Raw genomic sequence first — 25,782 nt, 5'->3', positions numbered from 1 at the left:
AGATGTGGTCTTCAGAGCACCATGACATCTGCAGAATGCTCTGAAAGGCGCTGTCCGTTCAGAGCAGAGCTGGTGCTGTACTGTACACATTGTCCTTTTGCTTCAGTTTGAAAGATTGTACTTTAAATATCAAACTTCACTAATATGCCCCGGCAGCCCCGCACATGTGGAACTGTAAAGTTGGAGAAATAATTGACAATTTAATTTGAATGATTGATTGTGAAAGATTTCACCTATGTCTGTTATCTTTAGTTTTTTTTATTTATTCTATATGTTTGCTGCAATCAGGGGTCTTCGACCACAGAGCCACAGTGCTGCACTAGACAGTAACATACATTGTTAGCACAGTGCCCATTTCACTCTGAAAGTATATAACTGGAGGGAAGGGGGGGGACACCTAATGTTGTGAAACCTTCTCTTTAAACAAAACAAAATGACAGAATAGCACCAGGGGCGCCTCAACATTGTTGAGCTGGCTCCCTGTGTGTGCCACGTGTTGTGAGTGCCTTTCTGCTTCCCCCCTCTCTGCTCCGTCTCTGGGGAGCTCACGCCCACACCCTTTACCACAGCAAGGCTTGTAGGAAGCCACAGAACTGGCCGCTCTCATAGAGGAGTTTTATATAGAACAATTCCAAGTCCAACTTGGTCAATCTTTTCCAAAACAGTCAGCCCTGGGTCAAGTCTCTGCGAGTACACACAGGTTTCTGACCTGAGACCCTCTCCTGTTGAGTTTATCAGGGCATTGCATGGGCAAACAGTTCCTATTATTTTCCATTCCTCCTATTGTTAGCGTGTTAATGGGTGTCACCATGCATGCCTGATCTCCACCCAGAATAAATTGCCACCATGCTCGCTTCTACCACACCAAATAAATTGCCACCATGCTTGAGCTCCTACCAGACCGAATGCCTGATCTACCAGAATAAAGTGCTACCATGCCTGATCTACCAGAATAAAGTGCTACCATACCTGATCTACCAGAATAAATTGCCACCATGCTTGCTTCTACCAGACCGAATGAAGTGTCAGTGTCCCCATACTTGATCTCCTACGGGACTGAATAAATTGCCACAATGCCTGATCTCCAACCAGAATGAATAATGTGTCTGAGGCTGGTGAGAAATAAACTGCAGTCTGTCAGATGATGCTTAATGTCTGTGCTGGACAACTGAAGACAGGACTGCAGGACCTTCTGCCTTGCCAAGCCTTCACACACACACTATGGGGTTCCATTAATGCCGAATCTCACACACACACACACACACACACACATACATACACACACACACACACACACACACACACACACACACACACACACACACACACACACACACACGCGCACAAATACACACGCGCACGCACATGCACGCGCGCGCGCGCACGCGCGCGCGCGCACACACACACACACACACACACACACACACACACACACACACAAATACAAGAAGATAATTAACACATTCATTTTTCAATGTTTTTTAACCTTGTTGTTTTTCATAATGATTGCAATTTTCCGTTGACATTTAAAATGTAAAGATAACAAACACGTGTACAAGCACATTGAGAACATATTGTCCATGTACCAATGCCAAGCTCCAAAACCATGCATGCATATTCTGTCTATTTAGCATCTGTGAAATATTAACCACCAATGAGTCATATACATACCGTTAATGAGGCAAGTAAGTCCCACAGTGTGTTGAAAGATGAAAATTACTCTCCACGAACATACAGGTTGTACTGAAGAGCTGCTTCACTTTTTCATCTTCGTGCTAAAGGTCAACAAGCCTGCCTGCCAGCAGAGAGGGAGCTCTGCTTAGTACCTGCCACAAAACTATAGCAAGAGTCAGCCACACTGAGAAACAGAGAGACCAAGGGAAGACACAGAGAGAGAGAGAGAGAGAGAGAGAGAGAGAGAGAGAGAGAGAGAGAGAGACAGAGAGAGAGAGAGAGAGAGAGAGAGAGAGAGAGAGAGAGAGAATGACAGAGAGAGAGAGAGAAAGGGAGGGAGATTATTTTAAGTCATGACCAAAACTTGGCCTGGTCCCCTCGTCTCTGCGGTTTGGGTGACAGGGCGAGAGTAAGGAGGCAGGATGAGGGAAGAGAGAGAAGAGAGAGAAGAGAGAGAAGATGAGAGAGAGAGAGAGAGAGAGAGAGAGAGAGGGGGGGGGGAAGGGGAGAGAGAGATGGCAATGGTGACAGTGGTGAAAATCTAGGATATCGGTTTGTTATGTTTGTTTTTTTAAGTTGTTCATTTTCAGACCCAATTATCATCATCGATAGGAAAATAATAGCTTAAAAGTGTGGTCTTTTAATTGTGTTCTCACTATGTTATCTTCATTATTTATATAGTGAGTTCCGTCGCATAGTGAGTGTTAGGATAAATTATGATACATAATTATGTTATTGGTGTATGAGTCTCATATGACCATATAAAGGCATAATATGAACTGAACGTACAGTATATAAGAGACCACAATTTGGTCGCATACTGTAGGTTCAGGCAAACTGATTAAAGGTCATAATAACTTTGAATGCCCTGAATAGAATCATGTTTTGGTTTATACTGTATGTCACCAGACTCACTGTCTTCCTCTGTCTGATATAAGTCACGAGTGGTGGAAAATTACCAACACTACGTGTCCCTTTCTTCCTGTTACTTCCTTGTTATGATATAGGAACGAATCAATGAGTTCCTACTACTTCCTTGTTATGATATATGAGCAAATGAATAAATTCCACGACTTCTTACTGTCATAACTGTACTCTTTATATACATGTTAAACTTCCATTTTGGGAGAGAGAGATTTAGAAAGCTACCCCTATGGTACGCTCACTGTTTGTCTCCTCTGTCTGACTCCTCTCAAATACAACAATCTATGGACTGTCCTTTGGCTCGTGTCTCTTATTTTGGTTATGGATTTTATCCATAATCCATATTTATTTAACATTAATAATTTACATTTCAAATGGTCCTAATCGAGCCGGGATACTGTTTGCAACATTGGCCGACTGAGGGACGGATAAGTGTTCAGGGCTGTTAGCCATTTAAGGTTCACTTTCTCTCCCCCGGTGGAACAATGTTGCAACACGTATCTGGAACCAGCCAGGAAATCCTACATTTCTGTATTTTCAGACAAAGGATTTTATTTAGACAACAGTGTTATCTGAGTTTTGGATTAATGTGGAACCGCGTAGACATCCAGGAGCAGCACCGGACCGTGACGAAAGGCTGGATTTTCCACCGATGCACCACCGCCCGGCTGCACCTCCTGGATCTCTGCGCATCGGCAAATTCCTAAGTGATTAAGATAAGTACATATTTACTAAATCCCCGTAACGTGTCGTGTCTTTGAATTTTGAATTAACGATGTTAATGTTATGATAATTGATATGATTTGAGAATGATGTTCTCCCTCCGTCTGGAGGAGTCCGATAGCTCCTAATAACGTTTTGGTTTGACACGCGTCGTAAATGAACCCTTATCTATAGATACTGAATGGTCGTAACTCGTAAATCTCTTTGTTTCTTCTTACAAAGTTTAAGGGTGTATGTACAACACCTTTAATCTATTTTTAACTATCTCTGGTTCGTGCTCTCGCTCTCTCATTGTGATGAGGAGTGCAGAGACAATACTGACTTTAACTTTTTACGGTACAGTTGTTTTTGTCGTCAGTTTGTTTGGACCCTATGAATGGTCATTATATGTTTGGCTTATAACCTAGGGCAAGTACTTCTAGTCGGCCTGAATTTAACGAGTACTTCTAGTCAGTTGCGGTTATAGCTTTTTACTGTTATGTCTGGACCCTATGAAGGGTCAGTATTTGTCAGTTTGTTACTGTTATGTTCACTGTACCGATAATACTGTGTTTATTTAGGTCTCTCACTTTCATGGCTTGGCCCAGCCATTGGAAATTGAGAAACAAATATTTTATCTTTGACTATGTTACTGACCAGTTCTGTTTTCTGTAATATTAAGTACTTTTAAGACGTTTTAAAATGTCTCTGAGAAATTAAAGTTAAGATTTAAGATTAAGAATAACTAACTCAAATTATTGATGCCTAAATTAATTTAAACTGTTGTAACTTTAAGACTTTAGAGCCATCCATAGGATTATGGTCGTTTACAGTATTGATAATTCCCGTTTACTCTTATCTGTCCCTCACTCCCTTGCTGCAGTCGCGATGCAGGCAGGGGAGTCAGGAACTAGCCTAAATTAATATAATATGTTGTAACGTTAAGATTTAAAATCCTCCAGAGGATTCTGGCTGTGTATTATACTATAATTTCATTTATGTGATGAATGGATTCTGTGAGAATGAATTTACCGTACTGTATGTGTGTGCGAGCAGAAGATTTGCGTGTGGGTGCTGCTTCAGTAAACCCCCCCCTCTCTGACTCCCATCTCTGTGAGCATGAGTGCGTGTGCGTGCGTGCGTGCACTTGTGTGTGTGTTCCAATACTGTATGTGTGAGTGCGGGCATGTGCCTGTGTGTGCGTAAATGTCGCTTTAACCCCTTATCTGTTCCACTCCCTCTCCATCACTCTTGTGTGAGTGCGTGCGTGAGCGTGCGTGTTGACTGTGATTCATGCCTGTCGAGGTGTGTGCGTATGTGTGCCTGTGTGCCTGTTAGACATCTGCCGCCTTCAAGGTCAGATGGTCTGTGTGTGAGAGAATTGTTATGGGAACATGTCTCTGTTTAGACTTTCCTTTCTCCTATTTTTCGTAAACGTTCTGATTGTTTACTGTCTATGGTATTTTGTTTAATTGCCCTGTTCTTTTACTGTTAAGACTTCATTACCCATAAAGCTCGGTTGGGAACTTCCTGTCCCCTGGTTACCATAACAACCTTTAGACACAAGGTCGCTTCTCGCCCCTGAGGCGTATTACTTATCACTGACTCCCCTGTGCCCAAGCTGCTACTGTACTGTACTGTAGTGTATGATTTAAAGCTCATTTCATTGATTTAAATAATTTAAATTATTTTATTTAACTTTTACAACTTGTTGTAAAAAAGGGGGGAGTCTATAGTCTAAGGTTTAATATATTTTAATTTTGATTTGATTTTAATTTATTTAATTTGGTTTTTCATTGATTTAAGATTTATTTGAAACTTAATTGGAAATATTTCTGTTTCATGGGCTGACGGTGACGGAGAGAGGACCGCAGTGTGGGGAAGGAGGAATCGGGTCAACTGAAGACAACCACGACTGAGATGGGGTGCAGACGAACCACGACCTGAGGCCCGGCCAGACCAGTGCACGAGCCAATCAACCGCAGCGGCACGATGTAAAAATCGTGCCTTGTCGGTGAGAATTCTGTTGCACTGTTGTTGATGCCATGTGTAGTACAAACACTATCATGATGAACTAAATTGTTGTTGAAACAGTAAACTGGCCAAGTCTTCGTCCCCCCTAGGAATCACCTGAGAGACCCAGAAGAACGACCCCACATCAACTGCATCCTGCGTCCTCCTCCCTCACGTCTCTACAATGCCCCAACGTCAACGTCAACATCATCATCATCATCATCATCGTCATCATCATCATCCTCATCATCATCATCCGATCAATGGTCATCCGATCAACTCATATTTTCTTTTTTCATTTTTCATTCTTTATTCTTTATTTTTATCTGTTTATTCAATTTTAATTCTGTCTTCATTCATCTGTAAGAAACGATGAATGAAGGTGTCAAGTTTCTTTAACTTTAAGGATTTATTACAGTTCTTTAAAAAATATATATATTACAGTCTTTTGAAAATTTGAATTTATAAATATTATTAAAGTCTTCATAATATTATTATTATTATTACCCTGATAAAATGTATAATATGGAGGTCATATGAACCTCATACAAAAATGAAAAGGATAGATTGTTAGGATAAATTATGATACATAATTATGTTATTGGTGTATGAGTCTCATATGACCATATAAAGGCATAATATGAACTGAACGTACAGTATATAAGAGACCACAATTTGGTCGCATACTGTAGGTTCAGGCAAACTGATTAAAGGTCATAATAACTTTGAATGCCCTGAATAGAATCATGTTTTGGTTTATACTGTATGTCACCAGACTCACTGTCTTCCTCTGTCTGATATAAGTCACGAGTGGTGGAAAATTACCAACACTACGTGTCCCTTTCTTCCTGTTACTTCCTTGTTATGATATAGGAACGAATCAATGAGTTCCTACTACTTCCTTGTTATGATATATGAGCAAATGAATAAATTCCACGACTTCTTACTGTCATAACTGTACTCTTTATATACATGTTAAACTTCCATTTTGGGAGAGAGAGATTTAGAAAGCTACCCCTATGGTACGCTCACTGTTTGTCTCCTCTGTCTGACTCCTCTCAAATACAACAATCTATGGACTGTCCTTTGGCTCGTGTCTCTTATTTTGGTTATGGATTTTATCCATAATCCATATTTATTTAACATTAATAATTACCGTCGCAGGCGGTACAAAGGCCCTTAGCCAATGAGGTGAAATTGAGAGTAATTGGGAGTGGTGTTAGCTGGAGTATTGGTTGAGCTTCACATTTCACAGTTAGCACGCTGCAGAATATAGTCACGAGCGAGCCCACACTGTTTCGTAGGAACAGTATTTCTAGTTACATATTGAGATTGTCTTAAATTAAACGGCAGAGGTTTTTCTGCGTGTACCTATGCATGACATTTTTAAAAGGTTAATAACACAGTAATAAACATTTAAATTGGAATATTAACTTGGATATACATTTTATTTAAAAATAACAACAATAAGAACTGTGAACTTTCCAGCTTCCAACCTGGCCCGTTCTATTTCCTGGATACCACATCAAATAAATAAAGGCTTTGTTGTTCAGGTTTTAGCTTACCAGCAGTTATTATGGTGAGAAAGAAATAACTATACTGGGAGTAATTACCTTGTGGGCTCTCATCTATCCAAACCACTAGTAAAGGTGGATTTGGAACCCTAATTTCACAAACATTTACAAGCTCATAAGGCATCATGATGCCGACGTGTTGTGACTTGTGAGCCTGCAGATGGTCTATTTTTGCCTGTGACATCATCACACGACAAAGTATAACATGGGGCTTAAGTGGTTAACGCTAACATGCATGGTTGATGTCAGCTGAGATAAAAATCAAACCAAGTTTGAAGTGAACGCATGGTGCGTGTGTGTGTGAGTGGCTGTGTGTGTGTAGCGCGCGCGCGCGCGCGTGTGTGTGTGTGTGTGTGTGTGTGTGTGTGTGTGTGTGTGTGTGTGTGTGTGTGTGTGTGTGTGCGTGCGTGTATACAGTATGTGTTTGTGTGTGTGTCTCTGTGTGTGTGTGTGTGTGTGTGTGTGTGTGTGTGTGTGTGTGTGTGTGTGTATGTGTGTGTGTGTGTGTGTGTGTGTGTGTGTGTGTGCGTGCGTGCGCATGCGCGTGCATGCTTGTGCGTGTGTGTGGGTCACCAGCGGTATTGCAGCTCATGCTCAGGCTATACTGTACACATATACAAACCTACACACACACTCGCTTAGGAGTGGTTTGACCACCACTCAAAAACCAACAGCTGACCAGATGTGACCAAGGGTTTTCTTCTTGCAACATAAGGCTTAAAGTTGATTGGCTAGCGGGACACTTGATGATTTAACTCATAAATAGCACCGTTCACTTCACACTAGGTGTGATTTTAGTTGAGTAACATTTTACCAGTATCTATATTTTGAAACTAGTAGGCCTACTGCTTTTGAGTACTTTGTCCACCACTGTCCAGACTGGATGACCAGAGTGCCCAAACTCTGGCAGTGGCTGAGGGGTAGAGTTTGATCCCGGGCTCCCCCAGAGTTAGTGTGGAAGAGTCCTTGAGCAAGACGCTGAATCCCTAAACTCCCCAGCAGGTTGGTTGGTGCCTTGCATGGTTTCCTCCGCCATCGGTGCATGAATGTGTGTGTGAATGGGTGAATGTAATAATGCACAATCTCTGTAAAGCACCTTGGATAAAGGTGCTATATAAATGCACCATTTATTATATGTCACAATCTGACGTGGGAGAAGCCTTGTTATCCTTTATTAGAATTGACTAATGAGAGGGTGGGCAGCCAGGCGGGCTGCAGATGGACCTCTGGCGCCACTCTGACTCAGCCAAAAGGAGCTACCAATGCAGCTATACGCCCAAATATGGAGTGTGTTGTCTAACCTCAATGTGTCGTAATGGCGTCAACCACAAACAAATCAGTCAGCTCCATATATGGGCACAAAAGAAGGCATGTCCATATATATATGCTCATATACTGATTACATCAGCGATGTCCATATATGGGCATAAAAGGGACAAAGATGGACCCACATATACAGCATAAAACAACTTTAAACTACATCACGCAATACAAGCCTTTATGGCTTGCATGTATTAGGCCTTATGAGATGCCAGGGACAGTTCCATATGAGAGACACATTTTTATTTATTATCCAAAGTCTGTAGTAACTAGTCTGGGATCACTTCACTTTTCGAGGTTTGATCCGGACGGGAGAGGAAACCACTTTACGTCATGTTGTAGTACTCAAAGGACTACAATTTGCCGGAACTATCAAACCGGATTCAGTTTTAACCCCAAATAATTCCCCTGCGCTCAAGGACATACTTTTAGGGCCTACCTAATAAACTCCTTGATGCGGCGTAGTTTTGCTTTTGAAAAATGTGTTTGGGATATGCATCTTTTATTCCAACTCGTAGCGACTGGCAAGACTACACTAGGCTACTCGAGCATTGTAATAGGGATTGGGGAAACAAAGGGAGGGAGCCAAAACAAAGCGACGCCGCTTCTTCGGCTTGTGGTTTCCGCCTAGACCGGATCAAACCGCCCGTTGTTAACGATCACCTGGTGGGCGAGGTTGGTTAGTAGTAACTACCTAGACACCTAAACTATTTTACTGTTGGTTAAAGCAGGTTCTGTACCGTTCTTTTTCAAGGTCATATTAGAACATTCTCTCCATTCACAAATAAACAGTTGACAGTTGAGCGAGACCATAATGGGATATGGATTGTTGCATCATCAGGCATGTAAACAGGCTCAACACCACAGGGGACCACACCTGCAGCCCGACTGACTTATTTATACACTCCTGAAAATGACTCATATAAACGGTTCGTCCCACCTAACTGTTTCTTCCTCTACACTGTTTAGCCTTCCTCTTGTGCGCCACACACCACATTCGTTGAAAACAAATGGCTAATTTGGAAATTGGAGGTTTTATTCAAGGCTTGGAGGCAGCGTTTGAGCAGACCATCTAATTCTCTGGTCTCTCCATGGTCTCATGTGATTGTTAGAGTAGACACGAAAGAGCCGGACAACTTCAGACACAGTGGCAGCAGAAAGCAAACCTGGAGTTTCTCAAACAATGGATCAGCAACCAGCTGTGATTCTGTATTTTGTCTGTGTTGGAGATAGGGACAAATTCATGATGTGTTTTCGTAGGCCATCACGCACGTTTCCTTCAACATTTATTACACACACAGATATCCAATGGAATTGTTGCATTGTGTTTGGATGAAATAAAATATATATGTTGTTCTGCAAACAGAGGCTTATGATCATATTCACATGTTTTGTTCAACAAGATCAACTCCACAAATCAACATATATTTTTTTTTATCACACATACATGTCAATTTATAAAAGTAAAAAAGAGCACATAACAGTTTCGAAATGCACAAATTTAGGCTCATGTTAAAAAATGCAATGGAAGTCTGGAGAGGGCAAAACGTAACTTTAGAACTACAAACTATCACGATATGCATGGTATACTACACAGTAAAATCCTGTTTATGTATCAATGGAACCAAAAGGACATCTCATGGGTTTGTAACTAACTCCAAGTGTGTATGAACGAAACCAAAAGGACCCACGTGTCCATTTGGTTCTATTTAAACACTCAGGGTAAATTGTAACTGTTGCAATGAAGCTTGTGTCTATAATATATTATAAACAGTGTATAATGCATGTATGTTCATAATGCATTATAGACAGTGTTACCAAAACAAATGTCCTGTGTCATAAAGTAAAAGATAGAAGCATTCCTGTTATCCTTACATTTTGAAATATCAACACAAAAATTGCAATCAGTATGAAAAACAAGGTAAGTTCATTGGTTCCAGGATTTCAGGGGATCCCCAGGGGATCCCCAGCTAAATGATTGATCGTTAGCAACCAAATGGACCCTTCTGTTACTCTGACAGTGTACAACCATGTGGACCAAACACACTGTCGGAGGTAAATTAACACTGATGAATACAGTGTGGATTGAGGTCCCAGAGAAAAAACATTGCGTCAAATGGGGGTCCATGGCTTATGACAGTGGTTCTCAACCTGAGGGTTGGGACCCCGAGGGGGTCCACAAATTATTTTGTGGGATCCCCAGATGATTAACTTTGTTTTCTCACTCAACAGTAAACATACCAACATAAAGTTTAAGTGTATAGAGGGTATCTGCACATTTCTAAAGTGACAATTTAAGGACCTTTTAACACCTCTAAAATGACAAATTAAACATTGGCCAAATTGTCAAATATTAGAGGCAGAAATTGTGAAAATAGCTGATCTACATGCTCACGTTGTGAGCATTTAGATCGGCTATTTTCACAATAGAACCGTGTTATACAAAATGTAATGCATCAACTCTTAGTGCTCGTCAGGGTGGGGAGGGGGGGGGGTCCCCAATTAAAACATGATTATTTCGGGGGTGGCGGCCTGAAAAGGTTGAGAACCACTGGCCTACGTATAACATGCATATATAACTGGGGGTCCCTGAACAGAAAAGGTTTGAGAAGCAGTATACAGTGTTGGTTCACTCATAGTCATAGTCGTCGTGGCTCTGGGGCCGCAGCAGAACACTGTGGTAGTTCCTGATGCAGGAGAAGGCGGTGGGGGGGATGAGGCGGCGCTGGATCAGGTTGTACTGCAGGTGAACTGTGATCAGCGGCGAGTCCTCGGTGGCGCGTGTGTCGCACAGGGAGTTCATTGGGACATAGCTGCGGACAGGAAGGACGGACAGACGGACGCGGTTGTTTAAAAGAAAAGTAGCAGTCTGCGCTCCAACAATAGCCCAGACATTTATTTGCCTTGATGACCAAAAGGCACTGGAGGTGTAGCCTACTTGAGGGAGAGTTCAGTGCCTGGTGAAGCAATTTCTCTGTAATAGACTAAAATAACGTTATTTGTGAAAGAACCCAGACCCTGTTGTTAATGAACAATCAACGTTTTTAGAGATGAAATGCATTAAGTAGTTATTTCCTGTCTGGGACTGTACTTATGAAGACGAGGGCCAGATGAATCAGCTGATTGGCCTTTCTACCCTCCAATTTTGAATCTGCCCTAAACATCCCTCTTAATACATTTAATAGTACTTTTATGGACCCTTATCAAATATCAATGATTTTGTTTGTGTTTTAGTTTTGTTATGTGTGATATTGACACACATATCACACATGTGTGATATGTAGGCCTACTCTATGGACCGCCTGTGTGTTTGGAATAACGTTTGAATTGAAATTAATTGAAAATATCACACTACATTTGTCATGTCATGATGAATCATCTATTTGTTGTTTTGATCTTTGATGAAACTGCCACTGTGGGAGCCAACACAGGGCAAATTTAGGAAAGGCACCTATTTATAGTAGATGCACTGCGGTGCAACAGCCTGATGCTATAAGAGAGTGTGGAGGGCCGTGTTTCAGGAGTCCCGAGTTGGCGTTGCCTAGACCGCACTCTCATTGCATCGCATCGGTCTTTGACTTCAGTACAAGAAATCAACCAATGAGACTGCATCCCTTGCATTCCAAGCTACTTTCCGCCAGACCAACCGACAAGGAGTCAAAAGTATGTTGTGCATCTTGGAATGATTTCTTATTTGGTGACCTTACTTTTGGCATTGACATTTTTATAATTTGTTTAATTGCAAATAAAAGTAAAAATAAAAGAAAGAGGATGAGGCAAGTGTCTTTTTGCAGAAACCACTGTCATGAAGCCCACACACTTCTTGTTTGACAATTCGTATTATGTCGTTGGATCTGCTGGTGTCATTCTGACTAGAATTCGGAGTCATATGTCATAGAAGTTTAGAAATGTGAATTTTGTAGAAATACGGAAGAAAAATATATTGCACAATAACTGAATTATGAATTAAAATCTGGGAATATCCAAAAATATTTGAAGCTGTAAAAAAGTAGACATTTTCGGAGAGTCAGATGAGCTACAGCTCCCATATCGTCACAGAGACAACAACAGAGAACAGTAATTACATGTTTGATGAGGTAGCAATTTGAGATTTGGATGCCTATGGTTACTTAGGTTGTGATGAAGATGAGTATCTTGCTGACTCGGGAGAACTGTGCACTACACACACACACACACACACACACACACACACACACACACACACACACACACACACACACACACACACACACAGGCAACTTTCTAGTTCTATAGAACTTTGCTCAAGATACTTTTAGATTTTCTTGTTACTCTTAGCTGTACAGCATGCACATGTACACAAGCAAGCATTAGCATACACACCCATGCACACACGTATGCACGCAGAGAGATGGATTATAGCGGACAGAGTCAAAGAAAGATGAGGGAGGGACCGAGGGAGGGAGTCAAAAGAAAAGAGGGAGTCAGAGAAAAAAGAGAAAAGAAAGAATGTAAAAACAATGGAAGGAAGGAAGGAAGGAAGGAAGGAAGGAAGGAAGGAAAGGAAAGGAAAGGAAAGGAAAGGAAAGGAAAGGAAAGGAAAGGAAAGGAAAGGAAAGGAAAGGAAAGGAAAGGAAAGGAAGAATATAACAATGGAAGAAGAAATTATGAAAGAAAGAAAGAAAGAAAGAAAGAAAGAAAGAGCTACATGAGAGCATTTAGGAATAAAGAAAGAAGCTGAGCAGGCATTGGTGAGATTGTGGGCACATGGAGACATATGGGTGTTAGCTGATGAGACCTACAGTATGCATGGGTGCTACTGTACCTGATGAGGTTGTGGTTGAGCCGGAGGTGCTGCAGGTTCTTGAGCTGGAGCAGGCCTCGAGGGATGGAGCGCAGCTGGTTGTGGTCTAGCAGCAGCTCGGACAGCGAGGCCGACAGGCCCATGAAGGACACGTCATCGATGCCGTCGTCCCGGAGCCTGTTGTGGGACAAATGGATCGAGTCCAGGCCCGGGTGCAAGTGAGCGAACACGTAGCCAGGGATGCGCTCGATCTGGTTGTGGTGGAGGGTGAGCTGTCGTACGCCAGAGGGGAGGAAAGAGGGCACGTGCACCAGTTTGTTGTGGGACAGGTCCAGAGATTCCAGCTTCCTGAAAATGGGACACAGGGGGAATCAAGTATACTGTAGGCATTGTGAAGAGAAAAGCAACATTGGGGCAAAAGCTCTCTCACACAAACACGCTTGCCTACTTAAAGCCAATAAGACACACTGCCAAGGTCTCTCTCTCTCTCTCTCTCTCTCTCTCTCTCTCTCTCTCTCTCTCTCTCTCTCTCTCTCTCTCTCCTACTAGCTACTCTCCCCTTACAGCAACATTCTGAACAAAAACGATTAATTAAATAGCCAAATAGTCTAAATATTGAGCCACATATTGCAATGAGAATGTTTGCTTGTTTTCTGACAAATGTAATAGTCTAAATTAGATTATGTTAGTCAGTCACTCACAAGTTCAAGTTTAACCATCACTTTAGCCAACCCATAGTAAATATGGAGTGCTATTTCAAAACTCTCCTCATGGAGGCAGTAACGTCTCATATGGTTCATGCAATACTACTATATCAAACTTGTTAAAAGCCTTGATTTATTTCGCCTACCGGTATATAATTGAAAATAAGACTTTTGTTCTCCTATATATTACTGGGATAAAAGTCTAAAATAAGTTTAACAAATCTATTTTCTGCAGTCATTAAGTGACGAGGTTATAGAACTATTTGCACCATATCTATCCTTTGTATTCCAGAGAACGGTTGTACAGCCAAAAGGATTACACAGTAAAATCTCTTACGGGTCTATTTGAGTTGTACACTCTCAGAGAGAATTGTAAGACTTACAACAGGTGAATCCAGGCTCGTGGGTTGATGCGGTCCTCGCGGATGCGGTTGTGACTGAGGTCCAGGACCCTCAGGTTGAGGGTCTTGTTCAGGATGCCAGCATGGACCACCTCGATTTTGTTATCAGAAAGATGGAGAGCCTACAAAAACAAGAAACATGTATATACAGTTAAACACAGCTATACTGTTGCATAGAATTACACACAGTCATACTCAGTTACGTGTACAGTTACACAATACATCATTATACACAGTCATATAAAGTTATAAACACAATAGTAAAATCAGTTGTGCTATTAGCAGCCAGCAAAAAAGCAATGAGATTCCCCCAGAGGCGTCAATTGGGCATGGCAAGCTATGGCAGCTGCCATACCTTGGCTACAGGGGGAAATAATAAAATGCACTTTTCATTGTGCCTGTTGCTAAGGTATGGCAACATGACTGGTGTCTTGTTGCCATACACCAGTCATGCTGCCATACCTTAGCTTTTGCTGAACTGACGCCACTGGACTCCCCAACTTGTGAGCAGTGGCTGTGCATTGTGGAGGAACTTTATGTAATGGAGAGATTTACACATAGACTCAGGATACAGGAAGAGTTGTTTTTTGAAAAATGGGAGAAATGGATTGAATTGGACTGTAATATGATGATGAAAATTATGTAAAATGCTGACCCTGGGAATATGTGCTCATGTAACAAAATACATTTTAAGTTTAAAAAATATATAGTAAAATCAGTTAAAAAAAAGTGTTACCTGTAATTTATCTGCGTGCATATGTGTGTGCATGGGTGTGTATGCTAATGCTAGAGGGTTTTATATGTGTAGCGTACTATACATTCCACTTCCCGCTACCATGTGTGAGTGAGTGTGTGTGTGTGTGTGTGTGTGTGTGTGTGTGTGTGTGTGTGCGTGCGTGCGTGCGTGCGTGCGTGCGTGCGTGCGTGCGTGCGTGCGTGCGTGCGTGCGTGCGTGCGTACGTGTGTGTGTGTTTGTGTGTGCGTGCGCGTGTGTTTTATGTACAATGAGAGCTGTAAGCTGAAGAAAACGTATGAATGAAATAGCTAAGAAGCTATAATATGCAGAAATAATTGACTTATTCAGTCACTTGGTATAATTGGTCAGTGGTAAGTGCAATACGCAATGTAAACAAACAACAGGGGCTATACAAATCCTGAACCCATGAACTCTATTCTGGGCAGGTTATAACATATAGTTTAAGGTTAATGTGCAATTGCTAAACAAAAGTGAACGATTTTCATCATGCATTCTCTTCAGAGTTACAAATTAACATTCAGCATTCGACTGTAGGCTATACTGTACGCCTAGCCTGGTTAATAAACCAGACCGCACAACACCACCCCGTGAAAACGAAGTGTGTGATAGAGTCTGGTTTATTAACCAGGCAACTGTACGCCTATTGAGAGGACAAACGAGAAAAATTCCATCAGGAGCGTCATGTTTTCAACATGTGCTGATCTCTGATCTTAAAACATGGCATGGTTAGCTTCTGCAAACAGACCTGCAGAGAGGTGGGCAGACCAGAGGGGACGGCTCGGAATTTATTGTCCTCCAGGCGAAGGTAGATGAGCTTCCTCAAGGGTCGGAAGGTCAATGGAGAGGCATTTCCATCGTGTAAGTCGTTGTCCTCCAGTTCCAGGTTCAGAAGTTTAGACAATCCTAAACAGACCATTCCAAAAAAAGTTCAGACATTTTAAGTAGTTGCCCCGGTTGAGCTCATTCAATGTCCGAATATGTGCCCTGTTTCCTAGCTAAAACACTCACCTCAAATAACACACCTCTTGTGTTAGATTGTAAGGCAAGAAACAAATGTGACCTACAGATGAACTAGGCTACATCATACTGCATCCTATCTCTGAAGGTTCTCTATTCATGTAGCCTTTGCACTGTGATGTCAGGCCCCATAAACAGTCAACTATTTCCCAATTGTTTGTCTAGGATAGAGCATCTCTCGTTAGTTGTTAAATAATCGCCCCAGAGAATGTAGGAAGTGTCCCACCTTTGAAACTGCTGGGCGTAAGGCCGCTGAGTTTGTTGTCGTTAATCTTCAGCTCCACCAGGGAAGCTGGGAGAAACATTGGCACCTTGGTCAGATTGTTGTTGTCCAGAATCAACCTCCTGAGTTTAGTCAGATTCTGCAACAAACAAACCAAGTGTCAAAATCAGTGATCAACCTTTTTAACAGAATTTAATACATTGTTTAATCTCTGAGAATCCAATCTACTCTACTCTACACTATAAAATCCTTGGTGATCATTTTAACTCTGACAGTAAATCCCATAAGGGTCCAGTTGCGTCCTATTTCCTAACTACCATATAAATCAATTCGATGGGGACAGCTTGGAACCCCTCGAGGACCCCTGGTGGACCATCCACTTCACATTGAGAATGATTGGTCAACACATGTACTGCACATTACTCCCCTCCCCATCCCTCACAACTCCCTAAAGGGATGTATGGATATGAGATATTAAATCACCACTGCCAGCTCCCAGATGATTCTTGGCTGTAGTCACCATTGCACCCCAGTGAGAACAGGTAGTTAAAGTCCAAACATGCTGTACTTGTTTTATATGTGGGTTTGTCTGTTGACTGTGACTGTCCTCTCCAATACACTGCAACAATTTGGTGTAATCCAGTGTGAGGGGGCCATACTGGACCAGGGGGCTTAAACTCTACAGTAAAAGTATAAATAACAAATACTCAGCCACAAGACAGATGTGCTTAAGTCAACACAAACTCCCTCCAATGTCTGTTGTGTTCTCCACATTTTGTTATACATGGTGTTGAGCAATAACTATAAGTATTTAAGCTTCTATAGCTTAACTACTTTTCCCAGTAGCTTGTGGAAAGCTTGACTATTTTCAGAATGATGTATCTTTTAAGTAATTAACCACTCAAACCCAAGCATCCCTATTCTAGGACTAACATTCTGCGTAAATAGCTGAGGCTTGTAGATCAGCTATTTTTGGCAAAGACTGTACAGCGAAAACAGGAGGGTGCCTTTGTTCCGGCTACTTAGTTGCCAGGTCAAGTATAGGTTTTAATTTGTTTGTTTTTAACATGTCAGGTTCATTCCTAGTATTCGGTGCCATTTGTGTCCCCATGACATCTTGTGTAAAATAAGCTAAAATACTAATTCCAAAAATCTTTAAGGTTCTCCACCATAGAAAAAATAATATGTTCCCAAGGTGAATTAAATATGATTATGATTGTATAGTATCAATTCTAATGTATCTCACCAAATGTCATTAATTGTGAACATTTATTTTTTACATTTCAAATCTTGAAATTAATGTGTGGCCTGTAATGTCCCCTGAATATTAATCTAGGCACATATGACTTCAGATTTTTTTGTTTTGTTAGGAAACCATATACCATAAGAATAAGTATCACTGTTTAATTTTACTTTTTTATCAAGGTTTTAGGCGGGTGGGTGAGGGTGAGCAAGCTATCTGTGTAAGAATGTATCTGTATTCTTGTCTTGTATGTATTTATGTCCTCTGTTCATGTTCTTTTGTATTTCATGTTTTATGGGTCCCTCTTGAAAATGAGATGCTGCATCTCAAGGGGCAATCCCTTGATTCCCTTCAATAAAATCTTACAAAAATTACTGTTGTGGTAAAAACACAACATGTCCACCCTGTTACACTTAACTATAGAGGAAATTGATCCATTTTCACAATTCTGAAAATATGGTTGATACAAAGATCTTACTCAGTGTTCCCAATGTGCCACCATATTCTTTATTACATGAGGAGTAATTGCCATCTTTAGCATAAAATGTACCCCCTGTTATGGTCCCCCATATTACAAACCTGATTGATTGGTTGATTGAATGATTGATTGATTGATTGATTGATTGATTGATTGATTGATTGATTGATTGACTGACTGACTGACTGACTGACTGACTGACTGACTGACTGACTGACTGACTGACTGACTGACTGACTGACTGACTGACTGACTGACTGACAATTTGTCCCATTCATGTGTGATGCATTTGGTCCTAATTTTAGGAAATAATTAATTAAGCTGGACAGATATATTCTTCTGACAGCTGAACAATTTTGTTTTGGCTAGGCTGAAATGGCACGAATAGTAGGAATGACCCAGGTGGGTAGCTTGACAAAAGATCCAGCTTTGCATTTTCAGTGGCACATCAATATGACTCAACAGATGAGTTTGGAGTGAGCTATGAGTTTGTCCATCGAGAATTCTCTGTCTCATCCATTTGTTGCTTTTACACTGTTGTTATTCAATCACTCAGAGTCATAACATGCCCTCAACCACATACCAACCACATTAGGTACAAATTAGATTCAATAGCTACTTATTTTAAAAGACAGCTTTTAGTGTAGCTTAGTTACTTTTTATGAAGAGTATGTACTAACTTCATTTAAGTATCTTCCCAACACTGGTCAAACAGCACTGTACCAAAACAACAGCATAATAGATTTTGTGCAAACGTGCCATGAGAATGGTCAATAAACTCTTGTAACATGGGGTTGCTATGTGGGAGAGTGTGTTTAGGAATGGGGTAGACAACACACGAGAGTTTTAACTGGACACAGCCAGGCACCCTGGCTAGGCGTTGACACTACATACAGACAGTTTGTCTTCAGCAATACCAGGTTTTGACGGGTATAATGAAGGATCTCAGGCCCACTTTAGCTGGAGGTGGTCTCGGTGGCTTCAAGTGTAAATTACAGCTCCTTGACCGATTGTGGGAGAGATCTGAATGGTTAAAATAGAACACCCTGGGGTGTGCAGTGGAAGCTGACTGGATAGAGCATCAACCACATAATCGCAATGTCCCTTGTTTCACTTTCTACTGGAAACGTATGTCATATTATACCGGTAGTCAACCCTTTGCTCTGTCCTCAATCCTAATGTCTATGAAGCAATAACACCTAAAACAAACCTTCAAAAAAGACTCTGTCCAGGTTCCATATTGTCTGTATTATACATTAATAAATGTATTGATTTTTGAAACAATCTCTATACTTTCTGAGTTAAAACAACACTGAGGTTTTAACAGATTATTGATATAACAGACCTGGAAAAGACCTGGGCTGATGGAGGCATCAGTCAGCTTGTTCTTGCTGAGGTCCAGCCACTCTAGGTTGGGGAGGCCTGCCAGAGCCCTCGCAGGAATCTTACTGATTCGGTTGTCTGACAGGATAAGAAGAAGGTATCGACAATAGATCAAACAAGTTAGCCAGGTACCCGATGGGAAACCCTTCAAGAATCTCATCCTGCACAGTAAAATTCTATTCTATCTTTCTTATGACTTACACTTTATTAATGATTTTCAGTTATGGATCATAGTGTTATGAATGATACTGTGAGTGTGCAGTGATAGAGACAAGTACACTTGCAAATATGACCAGCAAGTACAAATAAGCGTCTCGTGCTGTTTTTATACAAATCTGTTCACACAACAACAGATAAAAGAGCACCGAGGTGCTCTGAGGATTTCACTTTGTAGTGCAGGGGTCTTCAACAGGGGGTCCGGGACCCCTAGGGGGTCCTCAGAGTTACTATAGGGGGTCCTTCAAATCTTTGTGTGATAGAAACCTTTTTTCTCCTTTTTTATATTAACCACTTGAACCCTAACATCCATATTCTGAGAACTTTAGCCAAAAATAGCAGACCTACAAGCTCACACCGCCTCGTGCTGCGAGGCGTTGTGAGCTTGTAGATCGGCTATTTTCGGCAAAGAGGTTTGGTGTAGGGGGGGAAAAGAGCAGATTAAGTGAAAAGGTCAAAGAGTGAAAGGTCAAGTTTACTAAGTATTGACGGTTCAAGTGGTTACATATCTGATAACACAAATTGACATGAATCCGAAATACGCTGATGATTGTGCTGTCAAACAATGAAACTATATGGAATCTGGGGGTCCCTGCTTCATCTCTCTCTCAGCTAAGGGGTCCTTGGCCTGAAAACGTTGAAGACCCCTGGTGTAGTGTATTTCAGTCTTTTTTGTCACGCTTCCTCAGTTTGCTCACCTGCCAAGTACAGGGTTCTGACACCCGGGTCCTTGATGATGGGCATGTGTGTCATGCCAGTGCTGCCACAGGCTATCAGTGAGTCTGACAGCAGGCATCCAGCGGGCAGTGACTCCATGAAGCTGGGCGTCTGAGGGAAGGTGACCACCGGGCGCCCTGGTGCCACAGGTACCGGTACTGGTGTCCTAGCCATCGTTACCCTGGGTTTAGGTATTATGGGCCTCAGGGTGGGCCGGGCTGGCACTTGCACCCGAGGCGGCGGTCCGACGACGTAGTCGTCGTCGTCGTCATCGTCAAAGTCAAAGTCCTCTTCCGACGCAGGAAAGCTGAATGTGGGCGTGGTCGCAGCTGGCACGGCAGGTGCCCTCACCGGCATCTTGACCACCACAGGCACCGCTACCCTCTTCACTGCCGTCCTGTCACGCTGCAAGGCTTGTTTCTTCTTCTTGGCTACCACTGGTTTGTCCCTCACAGAAGGTGGCAACTGAGAAATACACAAGGCACTTTAAGCCTAATTTAAAGTTAATTGCACACTGGTACGGATCGACATGGTCTGTTGCAATGCGACAGGTTGTGAGTTTGATCTGTTATTTTTGGCATGTCTATCCTGTCCCTGACACAGAACCAAATGCATTTCAGTTTCGTTCTGCAACTCAAAATGATCTGGTGTCTTTGTTTTTTGCAAATACAAACTGTCTTACTAAAATAAAACAAAATACCGGTAGCTATATTATTATGATGTTTAATATTAATAATATTATAATCCTTATTATTGTTGTTTAATGAGATCTGATCCACTCACAGGTTCTGCTGGTATCTTTTTGACCTCTTGTGCTCTTGGACCACTCCTCTGTTCTGGGGTCTCAACCCTGCTATCATCCAGCCTCTTAACTTTTGGGGCCCTGGATTGCTGGTTATTTGAACCTGGGGAGAGAATAATGAGCCATAAAAGACAAATGTGTAAGGAATGTGTAGAGGGCTTCTGGACCACAAATAAAGGCATCAACCTGTATGAGGCGACCGTAGCTTAGCCTTAGTGGTTACTGGGTAGATCAGAAGGTGACATACTGTAGACCAATGGTTCTCAACCTGTGGGTCGGGACCCCCAGGGACATCCCCAGATTATTTTGGTGGGTCCCCAGATGATTGGCTTAATGTGAAACATTGTTTTCTCACAACAGTAGACAAACCAAGGACTTTTTAATACCTCTAAAATTACAAATTAAACATTGGCCAAATTGTCAAATATTTTAGAGGCAAACATTTTTTAAACGCCTCGCATTTCACAATAGAACCATGTTATACAAAATGCAATGCCTCAACTCTTAATGCTTGTCATGGTGGGGGTCCACAGTTAAAATATGATTATTTTGGGGGTCCACTACTGTAGACCCCTGACCCTGGTCTATGTGTCAAAGTGTCCCTGAGCAAGACACATAAGATGTATGTGAATGCTTCCCCTCAAGCGCTCATCATAACCATCTGAGCACCAATCAGCTGGTTGAAGCTGAAAATTGAACATGTGTTGTGGCTGTTGTGTTGAGAATAAATGTATAAGGCATGTACAGTAAGACAAGTGAATATGAGGGGTGGTAGTGGGTAATCTCATAAGCATTAGCCTATATGCAAGAACATTTGCAAAGGTGAGTAATAGCAAGCATGGTCTCAAAGGTAGGGCAAGTGATTTCCTTAGGTTAAAACAAGTGTTAAATAGCTCTATATTCTGATAGTACCTACTCATTGCTATAGAGTGTTCAGTAACACGAGTACCCATGTCTCTTATTAAACAGAAAATGTATTTTCAGGTCACTCATTTTATCCAGCAGGAGAGAGAACTCAGTCAGGAATCAGGATACAATTAAACAACTGAAATTGGAAGTGATGACACAAATAAATGACCAGACAAAATTGGAACTTGAATACTATACAAATGAAGCTTAGGCCTAGCAACTCTCTGATTGGCTAACTGAAAATGTATTTTCTGTTTATTAAAGAGTTGCGGACGAGGAGACAGAGACCCCTGTGACTGAACAAACACTAGCAATCCAGTTCAAGTTCAGGTTACTTTTATTACCACACAACCAGGTTGGTGGTATTTAGTTTCAGCACAAATGTTTTTTCAGCTCTGACAAAGACAAGGAACAAGACATAAATAGCCTACATGAAGACATATATACCATTACCACTTCCAACAATAAAAACATAGAATCAACAATAACAAGACAGACACCCATTTAGTTACGGTGAGGGGGGGAGAGGGAGTGGGGTACAGAGGGAGTTCAGAGTTCGTATGGCTGTGGGGAAGAAACTGTCTTTGAAGCGAGTGGTCGAGGCATGGATTGATCTGTAGCGTTTTCCTGAAGCGGGTGATTAGTACTATCATATAGAGTACTGTACTTTTGAACATTAAAAGGTTTTGTTTTAACCAAAAGTATTGAGTTAAAGCTATGCAAGATTATGCTGAATGTTCACATCAGTGAGCTTCAGGGATCTTGGCCTAATAATAACCCCATAAAGTGGTGCCAGTATCATAACAGTTACCTCTCACCTCCACTAGGGGCTGCCAATGTAGAAGTAGGTGAAAATCTCCCATGCAGTCTTAAAACCATCAGATTCAGAATGCTCTTATTTTTTATGGAGTGGCTCTGTGTGGAAAGAGGTTGTGTGTGTGTGTGTGTGTGTGTGTGTGTGTGTGTGTGTGTGTGTGTGTGTGTGTGTGTGTGTGTGTGTGTGTGTGTGTGTGTGTGTGTGTGTGTGTGTGTGTGTGTGTGTGTGTGTGTCCGTGTCCGTGTCCGGAGCTGCTGGGCCAATCAGCCATCCAAATTCCTTCCTGTGCACGCTGCCAGCAGGCCAAGGGAAATAACTCCCCAAATATAAATATTGTTAATATTATTTTAATTTAAATGTTACAGATTCAAACCTTGCCCAAACATCGAGTCATACAGTACAATAGATAATTATTATGCCATGGATCAGTGGTTCTCAACCTGTGGGTCAGGACCACATAATTTTGGGCAGGGTGGGTCCCAAATTACTACTAGCTCACAACGCATTCACGTTGCAAGGTGTTATCACAATATTTATATGTGGAACCGAGTCAAACAAAATGTAACGCCTACAGTTACAGCTTGTCAGGGTGGTGTGGGGGATCCCCAATTCAAATATGATTATTTTGGGGGGTCACAGGTTGTCATAGATGACTGATGTCACAGAGCATAGCCTACATGAAGTCTGAGATCCACATGGAAGCCATGTTATTATTCTTGTTTATTTTATTCATGTATAAGAGAAAGAAGCTTGCGGGGAGAGAAGGGGAAGGACATTTCAACACAGGTCTCTCACTAGAATTGAACCATGGACATGGCAATGATGTAGTCAACACACTGTAGGCCTACTGTCCGGTTATCTACAAGCCACGCACCCCATTAACAGTGGTGGAAGAAGTTCTCAAATGTTTTACTTAAGTAAAAGTATCAATACTGCAACATACTCTATTAAAAGAAAAAGTCAAAAATTCAAAATTGAGTAAATGAAAATGCAGTAAAGTACAAAAAGTAGCAAGTACTCATCATGCAGGATGTCCAATTTCAAGTTTTCAAAATGATAAAAATCATTGGAAAATAGCAGATCTACAATCTCAAAATTGTGAGCTTGTCTATCGGCTATTTTCAAATGGCCGGAATGTAGATAGAGCTGAAGTTGTTAATTTTGGTTTTGTAATCATTATCAAAATCTACAAAGTAACTATAGTAGCCTAACTAAAGTTTTCAAATAAATGTAGTGGAGTAAAAGTACAATATTTTGAAGTACAAATACCTCAAAATTGTACTTAAGTACAGTACTTGAGTAAATGTACTTAGTTACTTTACAGTAACTGAGTCTCATCCTGCACGGCAGAAATCCGTAGTGTTAATTTAACCGCCTGGCTCAATAGTATCTCTCAGTTCATCAGTCAACATAATCTTTGTCATAAGCCAAGAGGAACATGATAAGAAGGTTACTGACATGAGGAGATAGTCATGTTGTTGGTTGGAAGTGCATAACAACAGTGCTAAGGCTTTAAGGCTGAACATATCAGTGCTACAAAGTGTCTAATGGACTAGCACTTAAGCAGAGAGTGTTGAAGGATAAGCACTTTGGTAAGTGTGGGAATAGCTTGAAGGTTATGCACTGTAAAAAGGAGTTGGGCGGAATTAAGGTTAGGTGCTAATTACGTATGGATAAGCGCCGTTTGTAGAGGACAGAGGAGAGAAGCGAGGTGGGTTTTATTTAGGAGCTATGGACCTTACCACCGCCACAGGGTACAGCCTGACAGCTGACAATCCCTCTCCTGCACTGGCACAGAGAGCAGGGCTGAGTGGACCACATAGCTCCATCAAACAGAGACATGCCATTCACTTGGCATTGACCTGGATAACAGACACGGGTAAACATACACGTACACTGTGAAATCCTCAGTCTTAATAACACTGAGATTGTACAAATGGAACCAATAGTACACTGTCAGGGTTCCACTTGCACACCGCCAGTCCCAGAGTTGCATTAAACACTGGGGAGTTTACTGTGTACATGCATATCTCATACGCTGTAATGAAACCTGATACACTGTAATGAAACCTGACACAAATGAGACAGAACATCACTTCAGTCTCACAGCAGCCTAAGCACCAAGAAGGAGAGCCTTACTGAGGTGACTATGAAAGATGAATACATGAATTCAGAAAAGGTCCCACTACGACTGACCTGTACACCAATACACAGAACAGGCAATTTTAGACATTGCGCTTCACCCCTCCCAAGCAAGCGTGACTTACCAGGAATAATGGAGTCATAGGGTTCAGGTTTGTCCGTGGCATGCCTTAGCTTCGACCCTGCTGGCCTATCTCCTCGTCGGACGGCCCTGCCGTAAGCGAGCGAGCTCACCGCACAGACACACAGGCACAGGAGGCCGAGTCGGCTCATCTTCATTAGGATTCCCGCTCTCCTGGTCTCTCTTGGTCAAACTGTGCGGAGGAAGAGCCTTACAAACAAGTGTGAGGAATCCAGATTCTTGGACCACCCTCTTATAGGCGCTCCTAGACCACCAAGAAAAAGAAAAAAACACAGGTGAACGAAGGATATGTGTAGGAGCTGGGAGAGGAAGCAGGGGAGTTGGGAGAAGGGATTTTTTTGGGGGGGGCGACGGGGACAAAGGCCCTCATTCATGCACCTTAAAGTAACCACCTCTTCACCCCCCACCCCCACCAGCCCTCTCCACTCATACACGCCCTCGTCTCCCTCGTCACCGGCTCTGTACAAACAACCCGCAAAAAGGAGCTTCACAGTCGACAAGAATGCCTATTGGAGGTCAAATAAGTGACATCAAGCCACTGTGTGTGACCTCTCTCTTTGTCTCGTCCGTTTGCCTCCGAAATACCCAAGCAGACGGTTTATCTGCGGCCTATTGGCTGTCAGCCAGCTGTGGTGGACCGTAGCTGTTCAAGTGAAGGAAGGGAAAACACTGGGTCACCAATACCGATGCTCGCATAAAGGGCTGCTTTGTGCCCGAGCCCGACCATTGGGATGGCGACCACACGCCTGAGAAATTCTTCGAGTGTTTTGAGACGCTGCTTAGACGAATACACCCCCCCCCCCACCCACACACACACACACACACACACACACACACACAC

General features: G+C 42.0%; 1 protein-coding gene across 1 annotated transcript; it reads right to left on the bottom strand.

Annotated features, from left to right (window-relative positions):
* Positions 1–9,476: 9,476 nt before the first annotated feature.
* LOC308290887 (extracellular matrix protein 2) lies at positions 9,477–25,072 on the bottom strand (the record flags this gene model as incomplete). Its single annotated transcript, XM_080732801.1, has 10 exons — positions 9,477–11,020; positions 13,012–13,338; positions 14,078–14,217; positions 15,598–15,755; positions 16,096–16,231; positions 19,159–19,274; positions 20,111–20,594; positions 20,913–21,034; positions 24,400–24,519; positions 24,925–25,072. 10 exons carry the CDS (start codon positions 25,070–25,072, stop codon positions 10,837–10,839), a joined length of 1,935 nt encoding a protein of 644 aa, XP_080588927.1. The 3' UTR covers positions 9,477–10,836.
* Positions 25,073–25,782: the final 710 nt, after the last annotated feature.

The sequence above is a fragment of the Nannobrachium achirus genome, assembly GCF_963921795.1.
Source record: "Nannobrachium achirus genome assembly, chromosome: 9".
Taxonomy (NCBI): domain Eukaryota; kingdom Metazoa; phylum Chordata; class Actinopteri; order Myctophiformes; family Myctophidae; genus Nannobrachium; species Nannobrachium achirus.
The sequence above is the reverse complement of the archived record's forward strand: the minus strand, read 5'-3'. Positions and strand labels throughout refer to the sequence as shown.